Source organism: Salvelinus alpinus, chromosome 18 (assembly GCF_045679555.1).
Source record: "Salvelinus alpinus chromosome 18, SLU_Salpinus.1, whole genome shotgun sequence".
Taxonomy (NCBI): Eukaryota; Metazoa; Chordata; class Actinopteri; order Salmoniformes; family Salmonidae; genus Salvelinus; species Salvelinus alpinus.
Window position 1 is genome coordinate 15,702,102 of NC_092103.1, and position 20,201 is coordinate 15,722,302.

The 20,201-nt window shown below is 40.3% G+C and overlaps 1 protein-coding gene and 1 long non-coding RNA gene across 12 annotated transcripts in view; one reads left to right on the forward strand and one right to left on the reverse strand.

The window, feature by feature from the left end:
- Window positions 1–2,734: 2,734 nt before the first annotated feature.
- LOC139544513 (uncharacterized) lies at window positions 2,735–7,535 on the reverse strand. The gene is made up of 2 exons (XR_011668886.1): window positions 7,198–7,535; window positions 2,735–7,117 (listed from the first exon to the last, which is right to left on the reverse strand). It is a non-coding gene; the product is annotated as an uncharacterized lncRNA (long non-coding RNA).
- Window positions 7,536–8,707: 1,172 nt separating this feature from the next.
- The window catches only part of LOC139544509 (lysine-specific demethylase 2B-like), a 59,226-nt gene continuing 47,732 nt past the window's right edge, over window positions 8,708–20,201 (forward strand). For 5 of the 11 annotated variants that reach the window (XM_071351666.1, XM_071351667.1, XM_071351669.1 and 2 more), the window contains exons 1-7: window positions 8,708–9,338; window positions 10,630–10,774; window positions 11,034–11,112; window positions 11,546–11,592; window positions 12,502–12,680; window positions 12,775–12,881; window positions 20,046–20,139. In XM_071351666.1, the coding sequence (XP_071207767.1) occupies window positions 9,234–9,338; window positions 10,630–10,774; window positions 11,034–11,112; window positions 11,546–11,592; window positions 12,502–12,680; window positions 12,775–12,881; window positions 20,046–20,139 (756 nt within the window). In that variant the 5' untranslated portion in view covers window positions 8,708–9,233. Of the gene's footprint in view, window positions 9,339–9,413; window positions 9,984–10,629; window positions 10,775–11,033; window positions 11,113–11,545; window positions 11,593–12,501; window positions 12,681–12,774; window positions 12,882–13,137; window positions 13,525–16,657; window positions 16,741–20,045; window positions 20,140–20,201 lie in introns of those variants that run through there. The other 6 variants (XM_071351672.1, XM_071351673.1, XM_071351668.1 and 3 more) reach the window with 5 other exon arrangements.

Genomic DNA, 20,201 nt, shown 5'->3' on the forward strand with positions numbered 1-20,201 from the left:
CACTCTATTACTCTCCTTCTTGGTAAAATAGCCCTTACACAGTCTGGAGGTGTGTTGGGTTATTGGCCTGTTGAAAAACAAATGATAGTCCCACTAAGCCCAAATCAGATGGGGAGGCGTATCGCTGCAGAATGCTGTGGTAGCCATGCTAGTTAAGTGTGCCTTGAATTCTAAATAAATCACAGACTGTGTCACCAGCAAAGCACCCCCACACCATAACACCTCCTACTCCATGCTTTATGGTGGGAAATACACATGCAGAGATATCCATTCACCCACACTGCGTCTCACAAAGACACGCTATCTTCTGTATATCCCTCTACCTTTTCACAACACAACTGATTGGCTCAAACACATTAAGGAGGACATAAATTCCACAAATTAACTTTTAAGAAGGCACACCTGTTAATTGAAATGCATTCCAGGTGACTACCTCATGAAGCTGGTTGAGAGAATGCCAAGAGTGTGCAAAGCTGTCATCAAGGCAAAGGGTGGTTATTTGTAGAATCTCAAATATAAAATATATTTTGATTTGCTTAACACTTTTTTGGTTACTACATGATTCCATATCTGTTTTTTCATAGTTTTGATGTCTTCCCTATTATTCTACAATGTAGAATATTTTTTTAAATAAAGAAAAACCTTGAATGAGTAGCTGTTCTAAATCTTTTGACCGGTAGTGTATATGTTGAAGAGAGTGATGCTTAAGCTGCAGCCCTGTCTCACCCCACACCCCCCTACTCTGGACGGTTCTGACCTAGAATATGTGGACAACTACAAATACCTAGGTGTCTGGTTAGACTGTAAACTCTCCTTCCAGACTCACATTAAGCATCTCCAATCCAAAATTAAATCTAGAATCGGCTTCCTATTTCGCAACAAAGCCTCCTTCACTCATGCTGCCAAACATACCCTCATAAAACGGACTATCCTACCGATCCTTGACTTTGGCGATGTCATTTACAAAATAGCCTCCAACACTCTACTCAGCAAACTGGATGTAGTCTATTACAGTGCCGTCCATTTTGTCACCAAAGCCTCATATACTACCCACCACTGTGATCTGTATGCTCTCGTTGGCTGGCCCTCGCTACATAGTCGTCGCCAAACCCACTGGTTCCAGGTCATCTATAAGTCTTTGCTAGGTAAAGCCCCGCCTTATCTCAGTTCAGTGGTCACCATAGCAACACCCACCCGTAGCAAGCGCTCCAGAAGGTATATTTCACTGGTCATCCCCAAAGCCAACAGCCCCTTTGGCCGCCTTTCCTTCCAGTTCTCTGCTGCCAATGACTGGAACGAACTGCAATAAATCACTGAAGCTGGAGACATATCTTCCTCTCTAACTTTAAGCATCAGCTGTCAGAGCAGCTTACCGATCACTGTACCTGTACACAGCCAATCTGTAAATAGCACACCCAACTACCTCATCCCCATATTGTTATTTATATTTTTGCTCTTTTGCACCCCAGTATCTCTACTTGCACATCATCATCTGCACATCTATCATTCCAGTGTTAATGCTAATTTGTAATTATTTCGCCTCTGTGGCCTATTTATTGCCTTACCTCCCTAATCTTCTACATTTGCACACACTGTACATAGATTCTTCTATTGTGTTATTGACTGTACGTTTGTTTATGTGTAACTCTGTGTTGTTGTTTTTTCGCACTGCTTTGCTTTATCTTCGCCAGGTAGCAGTTATAAATGAGAACTTGTTCTCAACTTATTATTATTTTTTAAGTTTATGGATTCTTCAATTACATTAAGCTGATTTCTGACGTGATGCTCCTTCTTTTTCCGTAGCGTATTTATGTATTGTTTTAGTGATTCACCATAGTGCCTTCTTCTTTGATATCCTTTGCCTGCAGTTATGGAATACCCTCTTCAATTCATATCAAATGTTATTGGTCACATACACATATTTAGCAGATGTTATTGCGGGTGTAGCGAAATGTTTGTGTTCCTAGCTCCAACAGTGCAGTAATATCTAACAATTCACATCAATACACACAAATCTAAAAGTAAAATAATGAAATTAAGAAATATATAAATATTAGAACGAGCAATGTCGGAGTGGCATTGACTAAAATACAGTAGAATAGAATACAGTATATACATATGAGATGAGTAAAGCAGTATGTAAACGTTAAAGTGACTAGTGTTCCATTATTTTAAGTAACCAGTGATTCCATGTCTATATATATAGGGCAGCAGCCTATAAGGTGCAGGGTTGAGTAACCGGGTGGTAGCCGGCTAGTGATGGCTATTTAACAGTCTGATGGCCTTGAGATATCTGTTTCAGTCTCTCGGTCCCAGCTTTGATGCACCTGTATTGACCTCGCCTTCACAGCAAATTTGAAAGTGTAAATTTAACACCATGCGTGTTCATTTTAACACTCGTCCAGTGTTTATATAGGTCCCCTCAGTGTTAACACTTTTTGTAGTGTTAATATTGAAACACTCTCACGTGTTAAGATACAACACTTCAGGTGTTGTTCAAATGACCCATTGGTGTGTTTTTTCAACACCCTCAGTATTAAGCAGAAACACCTTTCAGTGTTGAGGATCAACTCTAGAGAATGCATCCTGTAGCTGAATTGACACCAGGAAGTGCTAAATATTCACACGAGGAAATAGAAAACATTTTGTCTGCTTCTCACACACACACACACTCAAGCCTGCAAGTTGTAGGTGAGTTAAACAGGAGCAATAAAGGATTCGTTACAAGAGTAGTGACTCTGCTTTGTTTAATTTATTTAGGCCACAAAGAGAGGGTGCATCAGAATATAATCAGTGCATCACAGGCGCATCAGAAGGAAATCAGTGCATCACAGGCGCATCAGAAGGAAATCAGTGCATCACAGGCGCATCAGTACATGTACTATATGAGAGCAGGAGTATTTGCAGAGTTGCTATTTAACACAAGAGGAAGTTCCCCTAAGACTAGGTATGCAATTTTCTGGACAAATTTGCCAATAATCTGACTATTACTCAATCATGTCAAACATAGGAACATAAAGGCTCTCATCAGCACTTTGAAGGACAAAAGACTTATACAATGTCAGATCAATTTTGTCATCAACACCATCAAACACAGTGAATGCATGGTAATGTTCACTGAAATTATCAGTATGGAACTTGTCCAGCAATAAGTATACAATATTGCCAACAACAATAATCTTTGTTATTTTTACACAAGACTGGCATTTCATGCTCCATCTTAGTGCAAACTAACAGTCCCTCTCTGTACTCCATGCCATCCATCTTAACCCAGCTGGTAGAGTAAATGGCTTTCTGCATAGTGACCTGAAGTGACGCTGCCAACTCCTCACCACCAGTAAAATCACTCAGGGAAAATGCTTTCATTGGTCCATACTCCGTATGTCGCAATGGTGATGTCTCCCAGTGATGACCTATAGCAAATTGGTGTTTTTTGGTAAGGGACTTAGTAATGTTCTTGAAGTTTTTGAGGGTGTTCTAAAGCCTTTGTGCTTTGCCTCAAACCTCATATGTAATAAAGGACTGCTTTGTCTTATGCATGCTGGGTAATGTATCATAAAGTGATGTGTGGGTATTAAGTTATGTGGGAACAACTGTTTGAAAAGTGTGTGATGTTCAGTTATCAAATGCTTCAGATACTGTCATGCCCTGGCTAATGTAACGGATGTGAAATGGCTAGCTAGTTAGCGGGTACGCGCTAATAGCGTTTCAATCGGTTACGTCACTTGCTCTGAGACTTGAAGTAGGGTTTCCCCTTGCTCTGCAAGGGCCGCAGCTTTTGTGGAGCGATGGTTAACGACGCTTCGTGGGTGACTGTTGTTGATGTGTGCAGAGGGTCCCTGGTTCGCGCCCGAGGTCGGGGCGAGGGGACGTACTAAAGTTATACTGTTACATTGGTGCCGTGACCCGGATCACTGGTTGCTGCGGAAAAGGAGGAGGTTGAAAGGGGGGTGAGTGTAACGGATGTGAAATGGCTAGCTAGTTAGCGGGTACGCGCTAATAGCGTTTCAATCAGTTACGTCACTTGCTCTGAAACCTAGAAGTAGTGTTTCCCCTTGCTCTGCAAGGGCCGCGGCCTTTGTGGAGCGATGGGTAACGATGCTTCGTGGGCGACCGTTGTTGATGTGTGCAGAGGGTCCCTGGTTCGCGGTCGGGGCGAGGGGACGCCATAAAGTTATACTGTTACATTGATGCTGTTGACCCGGATCCCTGGTTGCTGCGGAAAAGGAGGAGGTGAAAGGGGGGTGAGTGTAACGGATGTGAAATGGCTAGCTAGTTAGCGGGTACGCGCTAATAGCGTTTCAATCGGTTACGTCACTTGCTCTGAGATTTGAAGTAGGGTTTCCCCTTGCTCTGCAAGGGCCGCGCCTTTTGTGGAGCGATGGTTAACGACGCTTCGTGGGTGACTGTTGTTGATGTGTGCAGAGGGTCCCTGGTTCGCGCCCGAGGTTGGGGCGAGGGGACGTACTAAAGTTATACTGTTACACTAAGAAAAGGCAAAAAAACTGATTATTGCTGTAAGATGAGCAGCAAATTCCAGTTCTCATTTCCTGGTGGAACATCATCACCCAAAATCAAGGGGACGTTTCTCACAAGACACAGTTTGAAAATAATTAAGTGCTATGCTATTTCCACTGTTCTCTAGGTTGAGTTTAGTTGGATGGTTTTTGCGTTCCATGTATCCATAGTCAAACGAGTAGATTCTAGAGAGAAGTGCAGGTTTCTAAAAAAAAATAATTCAGAGACATATTCAAACAACAATTTTAACTCAAACTGAGCCACCTCTACAAGAATGTCATGTATTATGTCTACAGAAAAATGACTACAAACATGGAAGTGCTGCAAACTGTTCAGTTTAGAATTTCTTTACACCATTCACAGACTGGAGCTGTGGGTCTGACTGCAACTGATTCAAATGCATTTCAAAATGATCTTTACCACACAAAGGTCATCCTCACTGTAAACCGTCTGAGCATTAGACTTCTCTATCAAACAGAACCAGCAAAAGTAATGACCACTGAAGGACTCAAACAAAGAACTGCATGCACCCCCAAATTGTCTCCAGGTATTTGGCACATAGTGCCATAAACTCTATCAGTTGAAAGTCATTTACACCATCACTCCAATTTAACATCATTAACCAGGGGCTCTAGAATGGCATAAAATACATATTTCTTTAGATCTTGATAATGAAAATAAATGAATATTCATCACAGCAGAGTAAAACTTGGGTGGCAGATTCCCGAGGACAAAATAAATGGCGCCTATCTTGTGCACACCACGCTTGGAACCAAGCAGGTTGGCAGTTTCAAAGTCATCATAGTACAATTGTATCTGTAAAGCATTTCTAGGTTTTGAGAACAAGGGATGAGTCAAAGTAACTTCCAACACAAGTCTTCATATGTGTCTTCCACAGATCTATCCCTAGGTGCATTTTCCAATAACTTACAGATTTCAGAATTGTCGACACATGAACGTCAATATTTTCAGTATAGGAATACAAAAGTATCTTTCACTGGGACTTGATCATAAATGACTGTTTGTTTATTTCGCCTGCTATCATATCTAACTCCCAACACTACTTCTACTGGGTCCACAACATCTCTTGGTTTCTGTGTTAAAACTGGCAAATGGGTTTTCAAAGTTCTCAAAACTATCCTTTACAGCAGATGTAGAGGGGTTATCCATAGGCATAACTGACAGAACATCTTGTTTAATTTGGGAGTGCAGCCCAGTAGTAAGCTCTTCTAAATCACACACGGCTGTTGACACAACACTATTTGCAACACTACTAGCTTGCAACTTGGCAATGAAGGAGGCACACATATCTTTAGCAAGACTGTCCATTCTTCTCAAAACAATCACTGAGTGTTATCATGTGGGACACCAATGTTGCCACCCATTTGCGGAGCTTCTGACTGGACTAGAGAATCAGCAACATGAGAGGGCACTTTTAAGATGAATGCATCAACTACTTTACCTTTACCAATATCCTTATGAATACTAGTCAAATGTTTTCTGAAACCGGAGTATGTTGAAAACTGCCATCTACAACCATCTTGAGCACAGACCAATCTAAACTTGGTGGAGGGATAGAAATATGATGCTTAATTCTCAAATAATATGCCAATGACTGTCTGTTTCTGTGCAACGCTTGACAACAAAAGCACCGTAACATACATTTATCTAGGTAAGAGGTTTTGTCCTTAACTCTATCATGCTAGGGGCCTCTCTTGTTTTTGTCTACATCAATGTTGTAGATGGTTGTCTGCACAAATATGTAGAAGTTGACAAGAGCATCGTCATATGTCAGGTTAAAGACAAAGTGGGCATTGAACAGTTCATCAAATGCACACAGACAGCTCCACTGGCTCCAGGTCATCTATAAGTCCATGCTAGGTAAAGCTCCGCCTTATCTCAGTTCACTGGTCACGATAACAACACCCACCCGTAGCACGCGCTCCAGCAGGTATATCTCACTGATCATCCCCAAAGCCAACACCTCATTTGGCCGCCTTTCCTTCCAGTTCTCTGCTGCCTGTGACTGCAACGAATTGCAAAAATCGCTGAAGTTGGAGACTTTTATTTCCCTCACCAACTTTAAACATCTGCTATCTGAGCAGCTAACCGATCGCTGCAGCTGTACATAGTCTACCTACCTACCTCATCCCCATACTGTTTTTATTTATTTACTTTTCTGCTCTTTTGCACACGATCATCTGATGATTTATCACTCCAGTGTTAATCTGCTAAATTGTAATTATTCGCTCCTATGGCCTATTTATTGCCTACCCCCTCATGCCTTTTGCACACAATGTATATAGACTCTTTTTTTTCCTACTGTGTTATTGACTTGTTTATTGTTTACTCCATGTGTAACTCTGTGTTGTTGTCTGTTCACACTGCTATGCTTTATCTTGGCCAGGTCGCAGTTGTAAATGATAACTTGTTCTCAACTAGCCTACCTGGTTAAATAAAAAGTTGCCTGGCAGGAAACAAGCCTCTTGTCCACCATGATGTAGTAGTTGTCAATCTTGCTCTGTCTTCTTCCAACGGCAAGGAGGTATGGCTGTCGACCATGGCTCCCATCAAGATGGTCTTCAATGCTGCAGCATGACTGTAACACACAAAGGGTCTTTTTAAGTCACTCTCCACATGTTAAGACAATGAAGAGACAACCCCAAAAAAGAAGCCTACCTGGTTAAATAAAGGTGAAAAATATATATATTTTTTATAAATAGCCTCCTTGCAAGCATCACCAACAAGCTGGTGGTCCAGGACAGTCTTCCTCCTATGGGTTGGGCCTCCCGACTGGGGTGAAATACTCTTCTTGATGGGTCGAAGTGAGGTCTTCCTTGACACCGTCTTCAGCCGATAGGCAAAGGCTATCTGAATTGTGTCAGGAACATAGTGTTCCTTAGATGTGGGAAAAGGTGACCAACATGGTAGTCAACTTGTTATTTTTAGACTTGATTCTATGACTGTTTGATGCCCCTTTCAGTCCACAGAACGTGTCAACATATTAAAGCAAGCATGCTCTACCTACCAGCACTTACATAGCCTTTGGGGGGGAAAGGATCTCTCAAAGAAGGGAAAAGGGTCATAATTCCAAGAGCATAACGTTCTCTCTGTTGACGAGTGGGAAGCCTCCTTCTCAAAAACAGTAAAGCATACACATGCCAAATATATTTAAGCAAAGTTTTGTTGATGAAGGTACTCTATCTTTCTAGTTTCATAATGAGGCCAAAAAACATTAATGTATAGTTTGATTGTTTTGATCCAGTGTTATTGTCCAGATTGGCTAATGGGAAGCTTACCCACACATCTCTTTCATTAAATGTTTTATATTTTTTATTTAACCTTTATTTAACTAGGCAAGTCAGTTAAGAACAAATTCTTATTTACAATGACGGCCTACTCTGGTCAAACCCGGACGACACTGGGCCAATTGTGCGCCACCCTATGGGACTCCCAATCACGGCCGGATGTGATAAAGCCTGGATGTGGCTGACTAAGATGGCAATCATCTCTCCTGGTTCTGTGGTCCAATGTTTTGGTTGTCTGGGACTCTTCTAATACGTTTTGCCCACCAGGTCTACTAGTCAGGGCATCTCGGACCATCTATTAAGACGAGATAAAAGTGAAACAATTTAGGGTTGTAGGCAAGTGCAGCGTCTGCTGCCTCAATATACCCGTGATATCAAATTCATTTTTGATAAGGCGTGAGAATTAAATAAACTGTTTGGTATAATTGTTTATGTGGGAGATTGAGTAAGTGTGTGTCAAACTGTTTGCTTGGAATGATTTCTATCTATTGTCTCTATCTGGGCATCCGACTCATTTACCCTACCAGAAAACACGAAAAAACGTAAATTGTGTTGTATTTGCGCACCCAAATTCAGGAGGAAACGGACGTGCGGATCCTTGACTTTTGTGAATCGAGTGGAGATGAGGTGGTAGTGGATGCTCCACAGGAGAAACACTAACACTGAAGAAGGTGGACTTTGTTGCGTTCATTGCGCACGAGATAAATTGCACAGGACAAACTAATAAAACATCCAAGAAACTAAACATCGTTGTAAAGACGGCAAAAATAGTTTTGTATCTCCAGGACTTAAGTTGACATGTTAGTGGGAATACTTAATAAATAGGTTCACCCCTCCCAGGTTCATGGGCAGGGGTTTGAAAAGTCATTTGAATCCGACTGAATGAGTACATGCTTTTTTTTTTGGGGGGGGGTTACTTTTGAATATAATAAATATTGTTTCACCCTTCCCTTCTCCCTATTACTTTGCGTTAAAGTGATCACTTTTCACCCCATCCAATGGGTGGCGGCACTCACCACAAACGTTTACGGACCGCGATAATACCATAGAAGATGATATCTTGTGAAATTTAGCCCCGACTACATCGATTCGCCCAAGGTCAATACTTCTAAACATGTAAATTGTTAAAATCTTACCCTGTACCAATGTTTAACCTCTGTAGTTGTGTCCCTTTCTTTGTTTGCTCAAATCCATACTTTTAAATAAAACGTTCGTCAAATACAACCTCAGTTTCCTTGTTTCTGTTGCTCCAAAATGGCATATCAGGAAGAATACGCATATTCAATCGCAGATTACGTTAAGTAATGTGCATTAAATCCTTTTAGAGCAACAGAAAATGAGTCAACGGTCGGTGGTTGTATTTGATGAAAGTTTTGTTAAAAAGTTTGCATTTTAGCAAACAAATAAATGCAATACAGAGGACAAACAGGTACAACGATTTTTGAACGAAAATCGTTTACCATTTTAAGAACAAAATGGAAGAAAAATGTGTTTTATATTAGACAAATTAAGGTAGGTTCCTTCCGGTTTCGTTCTGTTTAAGAAACGTTTTGCAGCCGGATCGTTCTAGTGAATATGTCCCTACTCAGCTCTGTTGCAGTTCATCAGAAACCTGCTTCACCATGTGGGGTTGAGTTTAGTTTGCTAATCTGAAACATATACTGGAGAATGCGCACCAAGCCAATTGCAAATTATTTGAATGGTAGCGGGTGATTATAACGAAGCCATTCGTGTCACGTTGTAGTTACACACCAATTTTTTAAATAATAGATTGTCTAAATAATTCAATGTCCCCGCTGCGGATATTGCGCATGTATGCCATGCCGTTCGTGAAATTGCAGATCTGTGACGGACAGTGGAATGGTCGCAGAAAGAAATTGAAGTATTTTTATAAACGTTCACAACTATTTGAGTTGACATGAATAAGTAGTGTTGGAAATCAGCCACTACGGATGACGTTGTCCAACAATGTTTTGATTCAATCGGTGACGTAATCCAGAATACAACAAATATGGTTCCCACTTAGTTTTGTGTGGAAACGTAAAGTGATAATTACTTTCAATGTGTTTATTTGTTTCCTTAAAATTAAGGTTTAAACGGATATACTAGGCAAGGGCTCAGATCATGGAAGCGAGTGCAGAATCTGGACGCAAACTGGTGTGTAGCATTACCCTATTAGCTAGCCTAGTTTGACTACTGTGTACGTGTTAGCTGAGCTATCATCAATAGCTAGCTAGCGTTACAGTGATCCTCATTAGTCAGAAGAAGTGCCATGTCAATTTCGTTAAAATGTTGGCAAAGTTCAACTTTATGTAGTTACTTACATTTTACTTGTTTGGTAAATTATATAGCTAGGTAGTTGGCTACATTACATTATTCACAAGCTCACTCAGCGCAACGTTATGGCAAGTGCAGCAGTTCTAACGTTGTTGTTATTGTTTTGCATCTATCTTAGCACGTTATGTCAATGTTGATCCGGGACATGATATCAGCGATTGATGTTAATAACGAACATTGTTTAATCATCTGTAAAGGTGTTTTCAGCAGAAGGCCCATCTACAACCACACATTCAGATGTTTAGCCTAGCCATGTGCACGTGCACCACTGTTTTATTGTGAATTATTTCGAGCCTACACAACAATGCACAGACTGGCCTACTCTTTTCTAATTTGAAACGACAGCTCTTATTCCAAGCTATGCATACATGTTCATTATATGCAATTTTTTAAAACACTGTTAGTGAGATGTGATAAATGAATATATTGATATATACTTTTATAACAGTTATTTTCATTCCTCTAGCGCTCCATCTGCCGGACAATGTATGACGAAAACGAGGACTTCTCTGACGTTGAAGAAATTGCAAATGTCAGGGGTTTCAATCTGGAGGAGAAACTTGTTAGCGACTCATACAACACACATTTCGTTCAGTTGATGGATGGCAAAGGTACACATCTGTTTCATTCATAAAATATTACCACACACTCACAGTCCCCCATGCAAACTCATAACTGGCTGGACATGCACAATTTCTACCTTTTTATGGATTCACACATGATAAGGGAAAAGTTCCTGTTGGTTAATTCGTTTTTGTGCAGGATGTCCTCACAAATCTATGATATACACACACATCAAACATTGCTCTACCTGAATATATATATGCAGAAGTTATGGCCCACTGACCTCTTACACTTTTTTCTTCTCAGATTTCACTTATGAGTATGTTCAGAGAGAGGCACTTCAGACCCCTCTTATTTTCAAAGCCAAAGATGGACTGGGAATCAGGTGAGACATGAGTCAAATATGATGACCTGTGACCAATACAATCAATTTGTTTTTACACTACTGCTACTCACTTTTTATTATCTATGCATAGTCACTTTACCCCTACCTACATGTACAAAATAACTTGACTAACCTGGACCTCTGCACATTGACTCTTACAGTTACTTTTTACTTTAGTTTATTTAGTAAATATTTTCTTAACCCTTTCTTGAACTGCATTGTTGGTTAAAGGCATGTAAGTAAGCATTTCACAGTAAGGTCTACACCAGTTGTATTCGGAGCATGTGACAAATACAATTTGATTTGATCATGTTTAGCCTATTACATGCTCTTGGTTAAATATTAACCATGCTCTTGGTTAAATATTAGGCTTTATGGAATGGTTTGACGTTAATATGCTTATCTTGACTATATTCTTAAAAAAAAAAAACAGAATGCCAGACCCGGAGTTCACCGTCAGTGAGATTAAAGGTTTGGTTGGTAAGTCTATCTGTTTTTAAATAGCAGGCAAAAAGTTGCTAAATGCTTCCTTTCCCTCCATCAATTCTTATCTTAGACAGCAGTGCTGATGTACTCCACAATACCCTGCATTTCTTGATGAATGAAAAGCATGCTACTGGAAAAGGTGTTATGTCAAAAAGTATGTGGGTGTTGATGTAAACTTCTATAAGCCTGTAATGCAAAAATGAGATGAATCACTGTACCAAGACAATTTCTATACATTTGCATTGCAGACCCAAATATATATATAGGCCTATTCATATAGATTCTATATTTTAATCAGACTGACATCAGTTAAATGGCACTTTTTCCTTAGGCTAAATTACCACTTATTAGATCTCGGCAGGGTTCTTCAGTGCGACCATTTTACTTGCATATGCGCTGAAATATTTTTCTGTGCCACCTAGAATTTTAATTAAGGACTACCAGTGCCTAGACAAATGTAGGATTCTAGCTTTACTACCTCAAAGATTTTTAATTGTTCTCCTACATTTCTTTGTAAGCGCCTACATTTTAAATTTAGTGCACACGTATTTGGTATTTTATTAGGATCCCTATTAGCTGTTGCAAAAGCAGCAGCTACTCTTCCTGGGGTCCACACAAAACATGAAACATAAATACAGAATAACATCATACAGAACATCAGTAGACAAGAACAGCTCAAGGACAGAGCTACATACATTAGTTTATTTGCTCGGCGTAGGCTAGCCCTGCTCATGTCAGATAATGAAAGTGTTCAGGACAGGGTGTACTTGTTTTATTATGGTACATAATGTATGTGCGCTGTGGTTCAGCAACCACCTGTTGGTAAAAGTTGTGAACAACATGCATACAAATTGTACAGTTGTACCCAGGTTTACCGTAAGACTGCTGTGTTGGTGTTTGCAGGTAGCCGTCGTGCCGTTGATGTGATGGATGTGAGCACCCAGAAAGGCTCTGAGATGAGCATGGCCCAGTTTGTCCGCTACTATGAGACGCCTGAGGAAGAGAGGGACAAACTCTTCAATGTTATCAGCCTAGAGTTCAGCCACACCAAACTGGAGAACCTCATCAAGAGGCCCACTGTGGTGAGATGACGCTGGCAGTTTTTATTTCATGTGTTCATTATGAACGAGGGCAAATTTGATAGTGAATGCCAGCCAACTGTCAGCTCTCTTATAGGTGGATTTAGTGGACTGGGTGGACAACATGTGGCCCCTAAAACTGAAACGAAGACAAACCGAAGCCACTAATGTCATCTCAGAGATGAAGTACCCCAAAGTACAGAAGTAAGTATTTTAGAAATGTCCTTAGTTATTGCATAGTATTTCCCATGCAATGTCAGAATGTTTCTTTGGATGTTTTAACCTGTTTGCAAAATGTAGTGGATTGTACCTAACAGGAAAATCCTCAAGCACAGGCCACATTTTATTTTAAAAAGCTGCTTTGCTGGGAGGAAATATTAGCCTACTCCTCCTCCTTTTTTCAAAGTCCCTCTGCCCGCTGCGCTCTGCTGTTGTTCACTTCCTCTTATGGCTCTAGATGGTTGCTAGGCAGCGGGGCTCTTTCATGGTGGAGGGCGGTTCTTCACAGGGTGCAGAAGTGACTATGGATCCTCCTCAGCCAATCAGTTGCCAGCATTAGGGCATAACCCGCACTCCAGAACCAATTGTGCCCTCCCTTTCATCCTCATTCTTCCCCTCTCTCTCACACTCTATCTTGCTCTCTCTCTTTCACTATAATATTCTCTCTCCTCCCAGTTTCTCACTCTCTCTCTTTACTAAATGGAGCCCTCCGCAGATGGAGAGGCAGGGAAATAAAAGCCAGAAATAAAAGCTATAGCAGTTCTCTCGTGTCCGGTCGGTGAAAAGCGCATGGGGGGGGGGGCTGGTCCTGAGCGAACCGGCTCAGGGAGAGAGGAATAGCTATCGGGTACGTCTCTGTCTTTCATTGGGAAAAGCTGCTGGGGTTTAGAGATGTCGGGAGTACTCTACCATGTCATTTGACTTCGATTTATTTACCCCCTCTTTAATGGAGACGCTTATGGGCTGCTGAGATTGATTGTGAGTGGTGTTTGTAGTGGGATGTTGGGCTCTTAGCCCAGGGTCTGGTCACTCTCTGTCCATAGGGGAAACTGCTGTGCAGCCAATAGGATGGCGATCTATGTGTGATTATGTTGTGTCTCACAGGTTCAGCAGATGGGCCCTCAGTTTATGATAATTGCAACAGACGTGGGTGAAGATAGTTCTATCATAAACATCTGTGAATGTGTAGGAGGCCTATGTGCTTCTTTGTAATTATTTGTCTTTGTTTACAAGTATGTTATTCATAATGTAAAGAGAGTGAATGTGAAGTATGTAAGCCATACAGTATTATGCGTCTCTACATGTTCCATTGAGTGTAGGTGATATTTGTGTCTATTTATACAACGGGTGGGTCTAATCCTGGACACTGATTGTTTAAAACCGCATTCTAACTGGTGTCTATTCAACAAGTTACCACCGGCTAAAGCTATAACGTTGAAATGCATATTTACTCTGATCCATCTCACTGCGCAATTCACTGTCTCATCAACCCAGCCAGGCAATTTATAAACTTGATCTCCACTATAAAAAGCATCTAGACATTATATCCCATTTCTTTTAGACAAGCAATTGGTTTTCCACAGCTGAGATTTGATAAACCTCGCTGTCTCTCTGACATTTGCAACATTATTTCAATATTGAAATTCGTTCTCCACCTGTCCCATAGTAATGAATGTCGGGACGAGACAGACCACTTTTCTCAGCCAGTTAAATTCATGAATTAGCTGGCATAATTTTTATGGATATATACAAAGAAATGTCAATAGAAAACAGGTAAAACAAAACGAAATGCAGCTTGTTTTTAATCTTTCCAGCTTCAGTTTGTTGTGATTGTGTTAGTTGTGTTGCTGGCTAGCTCCTCTGAACAACAGTGTCCTGACGAGAGAACACATTTTCTATGCCAGGCGAAATCGTGCCCAATTAGCTCATTGTTATAGATGTATCCAAATAAATGTCACTAGAAAACAGCTTAAACAAACGCAAATGCAGCTACTTTGCTGTTATTCTGGCTGCACTGTTTGACGTGACTGTAATTTAGCCATAGCTGGCTAGCAAGCAAGCAAGGGATAAGAACGTTGCCAGCCAGTATGGTAATGGAACATTTAGAATGAACGACTGGGTCGCGTCCATAGATAGAGAACAAAAATAACGGATGGGTCGCGTCTCTTGCAACCGAACCGATTGAACGAATGACCAGTCGGCTTGGCTAGCAACCTTAGATTTGTGTCGGGACTATATCTCGTGGAAGGATGAAATAGTATGAATAAATTCATTAACAATGTTTTTTTTATGAAAATATGTCAATCATTATTTAAATATGTTGGTAACCCGTTGTATAAAAATGATAATGCCCTCGATGCCAGTGTTTGGAGGATATATTGGTACGGTTTGCCGGCCCTCTACGACACTCGTGGCAATATATCCTCCAAACACCCGGCTTCTTGGGCATTATCACTTAAATGGATGTGTCCTTCTCCCTCTGAGTATTGGCAGTTTAACCCATTACCTCGGCGAAGGTCATACTCCTGTAAACCCTTTCCTCAGGTCTCTCTGTGGGAGGGAGCAGATACACTGCTGTAGGATGGATGACAAGCCTGTATCTCTGACTAGATTCATACAGTAGGAGCCAGCCGAGGCTGGAGAACTATATCTTAGCCCCCGATTTATGTAATAGACCAAATTAAATATGTATGGCTGAAATTAGCCGCGTTGACAGGATGGGAAGTGGTCTGTATTTTATGAGCTCTTGCAACTGACTGGATCAGAGGAGGCAAACAAGCTTGTATTGATCAGCTGGTGTTATGGAGGCTCCCTGGTGGACTCGTGCTGCCAAGAGAGGTTATTTGTCCAACAACAGGAACAGGGGTTGTGTCGATCAGTGTTTGGTATAGAATTGGTGTATTGTTTGTTCATCACTCATGATGGATGTCCCATGGCTTGAATAGTGGAATTACAACCCTGTGAAAGGCTTTGAATTAGTAATGTCACAACCTTTTTTATCAAACATTCAGTGTATGGATGGACCTGAAGCTAGAAAAAAATATTGCCTGATTTTACTGTAGGGTATAGATCTGAGAAACCTGGCAAGTAGAATACCTGTGCTGACTTTAAAATGATACCAGGAGAATGGATGCATCATTTTGCGGTAGCCTACATACAAATCAAACCATCTTACAACAATCATGACTGTGGCTTTAACCATGATGTGCATTGTTTTCCCTATATTAATTTAGCAGCTGCGGCCTGCTGCTGCTAAATAGTTGCCGCCACTCCAAAATATCAGATTATTATTTAAGTACATTTTTATTTTGTTTTGAGAGGGAGAAGAAATTGGGATTGTAAAACGTATTCAGTGTAAACTTAAAGCTTCGATATGCAACTTTTTGGGTGACCCGACCAAATTCACATACAAATGTGTGTTTTATAGATCTGTCATTCTCATTGAAAGCATGTCTAAGAAGCGGTAGATCTGTTCTATGTGCACTATTTCTATGCTTCCCGTTCTTAAGTTTAGTTTATGCATCTTTTTCTTTCGGTTTTGTACACCAGCATCCAACAGCTGAAAATACAAATACTTGTTTTTGGTTATGGATAAGATATTTCACAGCAGTTTCGATGATACAATGATTCTCTACACTATTAGAATTGTAGCAATTTTAGTGATTTCTGCATAGTGCATCTTTAAATTACTAAAACCAGATATAAAGTATGTAGAAAAGATAATGGAGTTATATATTTGTTTAAGATCATCTTTGAGAACAGACAATCACAAAAATAAAAACTATACTGTCAATGAGAATATTTTGTTCGAATGTTTGATTCACTCCGCTGCATAAGCACACCACATAAGCCTCGGCAAAATGTGTAGAATTGCAGGAAATGAGCTTAAAACTTTAACATTTTCTCCCCTCCGAAGGCAAAATTTGCAGGAAGTCTCTGCGGCCAAGAGGACAGCATTTAAAAATGTTCCTTCAGAGACTGCGCCATTGGCCACGGCCACAGATTTCTAAGTAGATTTCAGTCAAAACTGTAACTCGGCCACTGAGGAACACTCACTGTCTTGGTAAGCAATTCCAGTAGATTTGGCCGTGTGTTTTAGGTTATTGTCTTGCTGAAAGGTGAATTAATCTCCCAGTGTTTGGTGGAATGCAGACTGAACCAAGTTTTCCTTTTGCCTGCGCTTGGCTCCATTTCTTTTTTTTATCCTTAAAAACTCCCCAGTCCTTAATGATTACAAGCATACCCATAACATGATGCAGGCACTAATATGCTTGAAAATATGGAGAGTAGTACTCCATAATGTGTTGTATTGGATCTGTCCCAAACATAAGACTTTATATTCAGGACAAAACTTTTGCAGTTGTACTTTAGTGCCTTCTTGCAAACAGGATGCATGCTTTGGAATATTTTCATTCTGTACAGGCTTCCTTTTCACTCTGTCAATTAGTTTAGTATTGTAGAGTAACTACAATGTTGTTGATCCCTCCTCAGTTTTCTCCTTTCACAGCCATTAAACTCTAACTGTTTTAAAGTCACCATTGTCCTCATGGTGAAACCCCTGAGCGGTTTCTTTCCTCTCCGGCAACTGAGTTAGGAAGGACGCTTGTATCTTTGTAGTGACTGGGTGTATTGAGTAGAGGTCGACCGATTATGATTTTTCAACGCCGATAACGATTATTGGAGGACCAAAAAAAGCCGATACTGATTAATCAGACAAATCTTTTATTTAAAAATATTTACATTTATTTATTTGTAATAATGACAATTACAACAATACTGAATGAACACTTTTATTTTAACTTAATATAATACATCAATAAAATCAATTTAGCCTCAAATAAATAATGAAACATGTTCAATTTGGTTTAAATAATGCAAAAACAAAGTGTTGGAGAAGAAAGTAAAAGTACAATATGCGCCATGTAAAAAAGCTAACGTTTAAGTTCCTTGCTCAGAACATGACAACATATGAAAGCTGGTGGTTTCTTTTAACATGAGTCTTCAATATTCCCAGGTAAGAAGTTTTAGGTTGTAGTTATTATAGGACAATTTTCTCTATACCATTTGTATTTCATATACCTTTGACTATTGGATGTTCTTATAGGCACTTTAGTATTGCCAGTGTAACAGTATAGCTTCCGTCCCTTTCCTCGCCCCTTCCTGGGCTCGAACCAGGAACACATCGACACCAGCCACCCTCAAAGCAGCGTTACCCATCACTCAACAAAAGCCCTTGCAGAGCAAGAGGAACAACTACTTCAAGGTCTCAGAGCGAGTTACGTCACCGATTGAAACGCTATTAGCGTGCACTCCGCTAACTAGCTAGCCAGTTCACATCGGTTACACCAGCCTAATCTCGGGAGTTGATAGGCTTGAAGTCATAAACAGCTCAATGCTTGAAGCACAGGGAAGAGCTGCTGGCAAACGCACGAAAGTGCTGTTTGAATGAATGCTTACGAGCCTGCTGCTGCCTACCACCGCTCAGTCAGACTGCTCTATCAAATATCAAATCATAGACTTAATTATAACATAATAACACACAGAAATACGAGCCTTATGTCATTAATATGGTCAAATCCAGAAACGATCATTTCGAAAACAAAACGTTTATTCTTTCAGTGAAATACACGGGTGGCATCCATAAGTCTAAATATTCCTGTTACATTGCACAACCTTCAATGTTATGTCATAATTACGTAAAATTCTGGCAAATTAGTTCGCAACGAGCCAAGCGGCCCAAACTGTTGCATATACCCTGACTCTGCTTGCAATTAACGCAAGAGAAGTGACACAATTTCCCTAGTTAAATATTTCCTGCTAACCTGGATTTCTTTTAACTAAATATGCAGGTTTAAAAAAATATACCTCTGTGTATTGATTTTAAGAAAGGCATTGATGTTTATGGTTAGGTACATTCGTGCAACGATTGTGCTTTTTTTGCAAATGCGCTTTTGTTAAATCATCCCCCGTTTGGCGAAGTTGGTCTTCACACAGTTGGCAACGAGCCAGGCGGCCCAAACTGCTGCGTATAGCCTGACTCTGTTGCACAGAACGCAAGAGAAGTGACACAATTCCCCTACTTAAAAGAAATTCATGTTAGCAGGCAATATTAACTAAATATGCAGGTTTAAAAATATATACTTGTGCATTGATTTTAAGAAAGGCGTTGATGTTTATGGTTAGGTACACTGGTGCAACGACAGTGTTTTTTTTTTCCGCGAATGCGCTTGTTAAATAACCGTTTGGTGAAGTAGGCTATGATTCAATGAGAAATTAACAGGCACCGCATCGATTATATGCAACGCAGGACAAGCTAGATAAACTAGTAATATCATCAACCATGTGTAGTTAACTAGTGATTATGTTAAGATTTATTGTTTTTATAAGATGCGTTTAACGCTAGCTAGCACCTTACCTTGGCTCCTTGCTGCACTCGCATAACAGGTAGTCAGCCTGCCACGCAGTCTCCTCATGGATTGCAATGTAATCGACCGTGATCGGTGTCCAAAAATGCCGATTACCGATTTGTTATGAAAACTTGAAATCGGCCCTAATTAATCGGTCATTCCGATTAATCGGTCGACCTCTAGTATTGATACACCATCCAAAGTACAATTAATAACTACAGCATGCTCAAAGGGATATTCAACATCTACTTTAAAAAAAAAAACTATCTACCAATAGGTGCCCTTGTTTGCGAGGGCCCTTCTCTGGTCTTTGTGGTTGAATCTGTGTTTGAAATTCACTGCTCGACTGAGGGACCTTACAGATAATTGTCCATGCAACTTATATTACTTGCTAAGCAACATATTTACTCCTGAACTTTAGGCTTTCCATAAGAAAGGAGTTGAATACTTATTGACTCAAGACATTTCATCTTTTCTTTCTTAATTAATTAGTGAAAACTGCAAATAACATTCCACTTTGACATTATGGGGTATTGTGTGTTCTCTTAACACATTTGTGGTTATTGATTTTTTTGATGTTGGTCGGAATAGAGTATTGGTAGATGTAGAAGATTTCAACCAGGTATTGGGGCTGTTCCAAATTGGTTGAACTGCTTGTTTCGAAGGAATAAATACACATTTTCGGCCAAATAGCTTCCATACTCAAGCTCCATTCCATGTACTGTAATGTTGCAATGCTACACTTTCTGTATAGTTTCTGGGGTAAAAACAGTGAACAAAAATTTGCTCACTGATCACTTCCTTGACAAAGTTGGTGACCATACTTTTATTTACCCATTTCTGTTCATGATGTTCATTCAGCTCAGCATCTAACCCACCATCTTTATATGATCCCTCAGGTTCATCATAACTATGCACATGCAGGGTCTCATTATCCATCCCTCTCATCCCTCCTCTGTAGGTACTGTTTAATGAGCGTGAAGGGCTGCTATACTGACTTCCACATTGATTTCGGGGGCACGTCTGTGTGGTATCACGTTTTCAAGGGAGGGAAGGTAAGTTCATGTATTTTTATTATTATATATATTTTTTGAACAGTATGTGGATAACAGCAGTG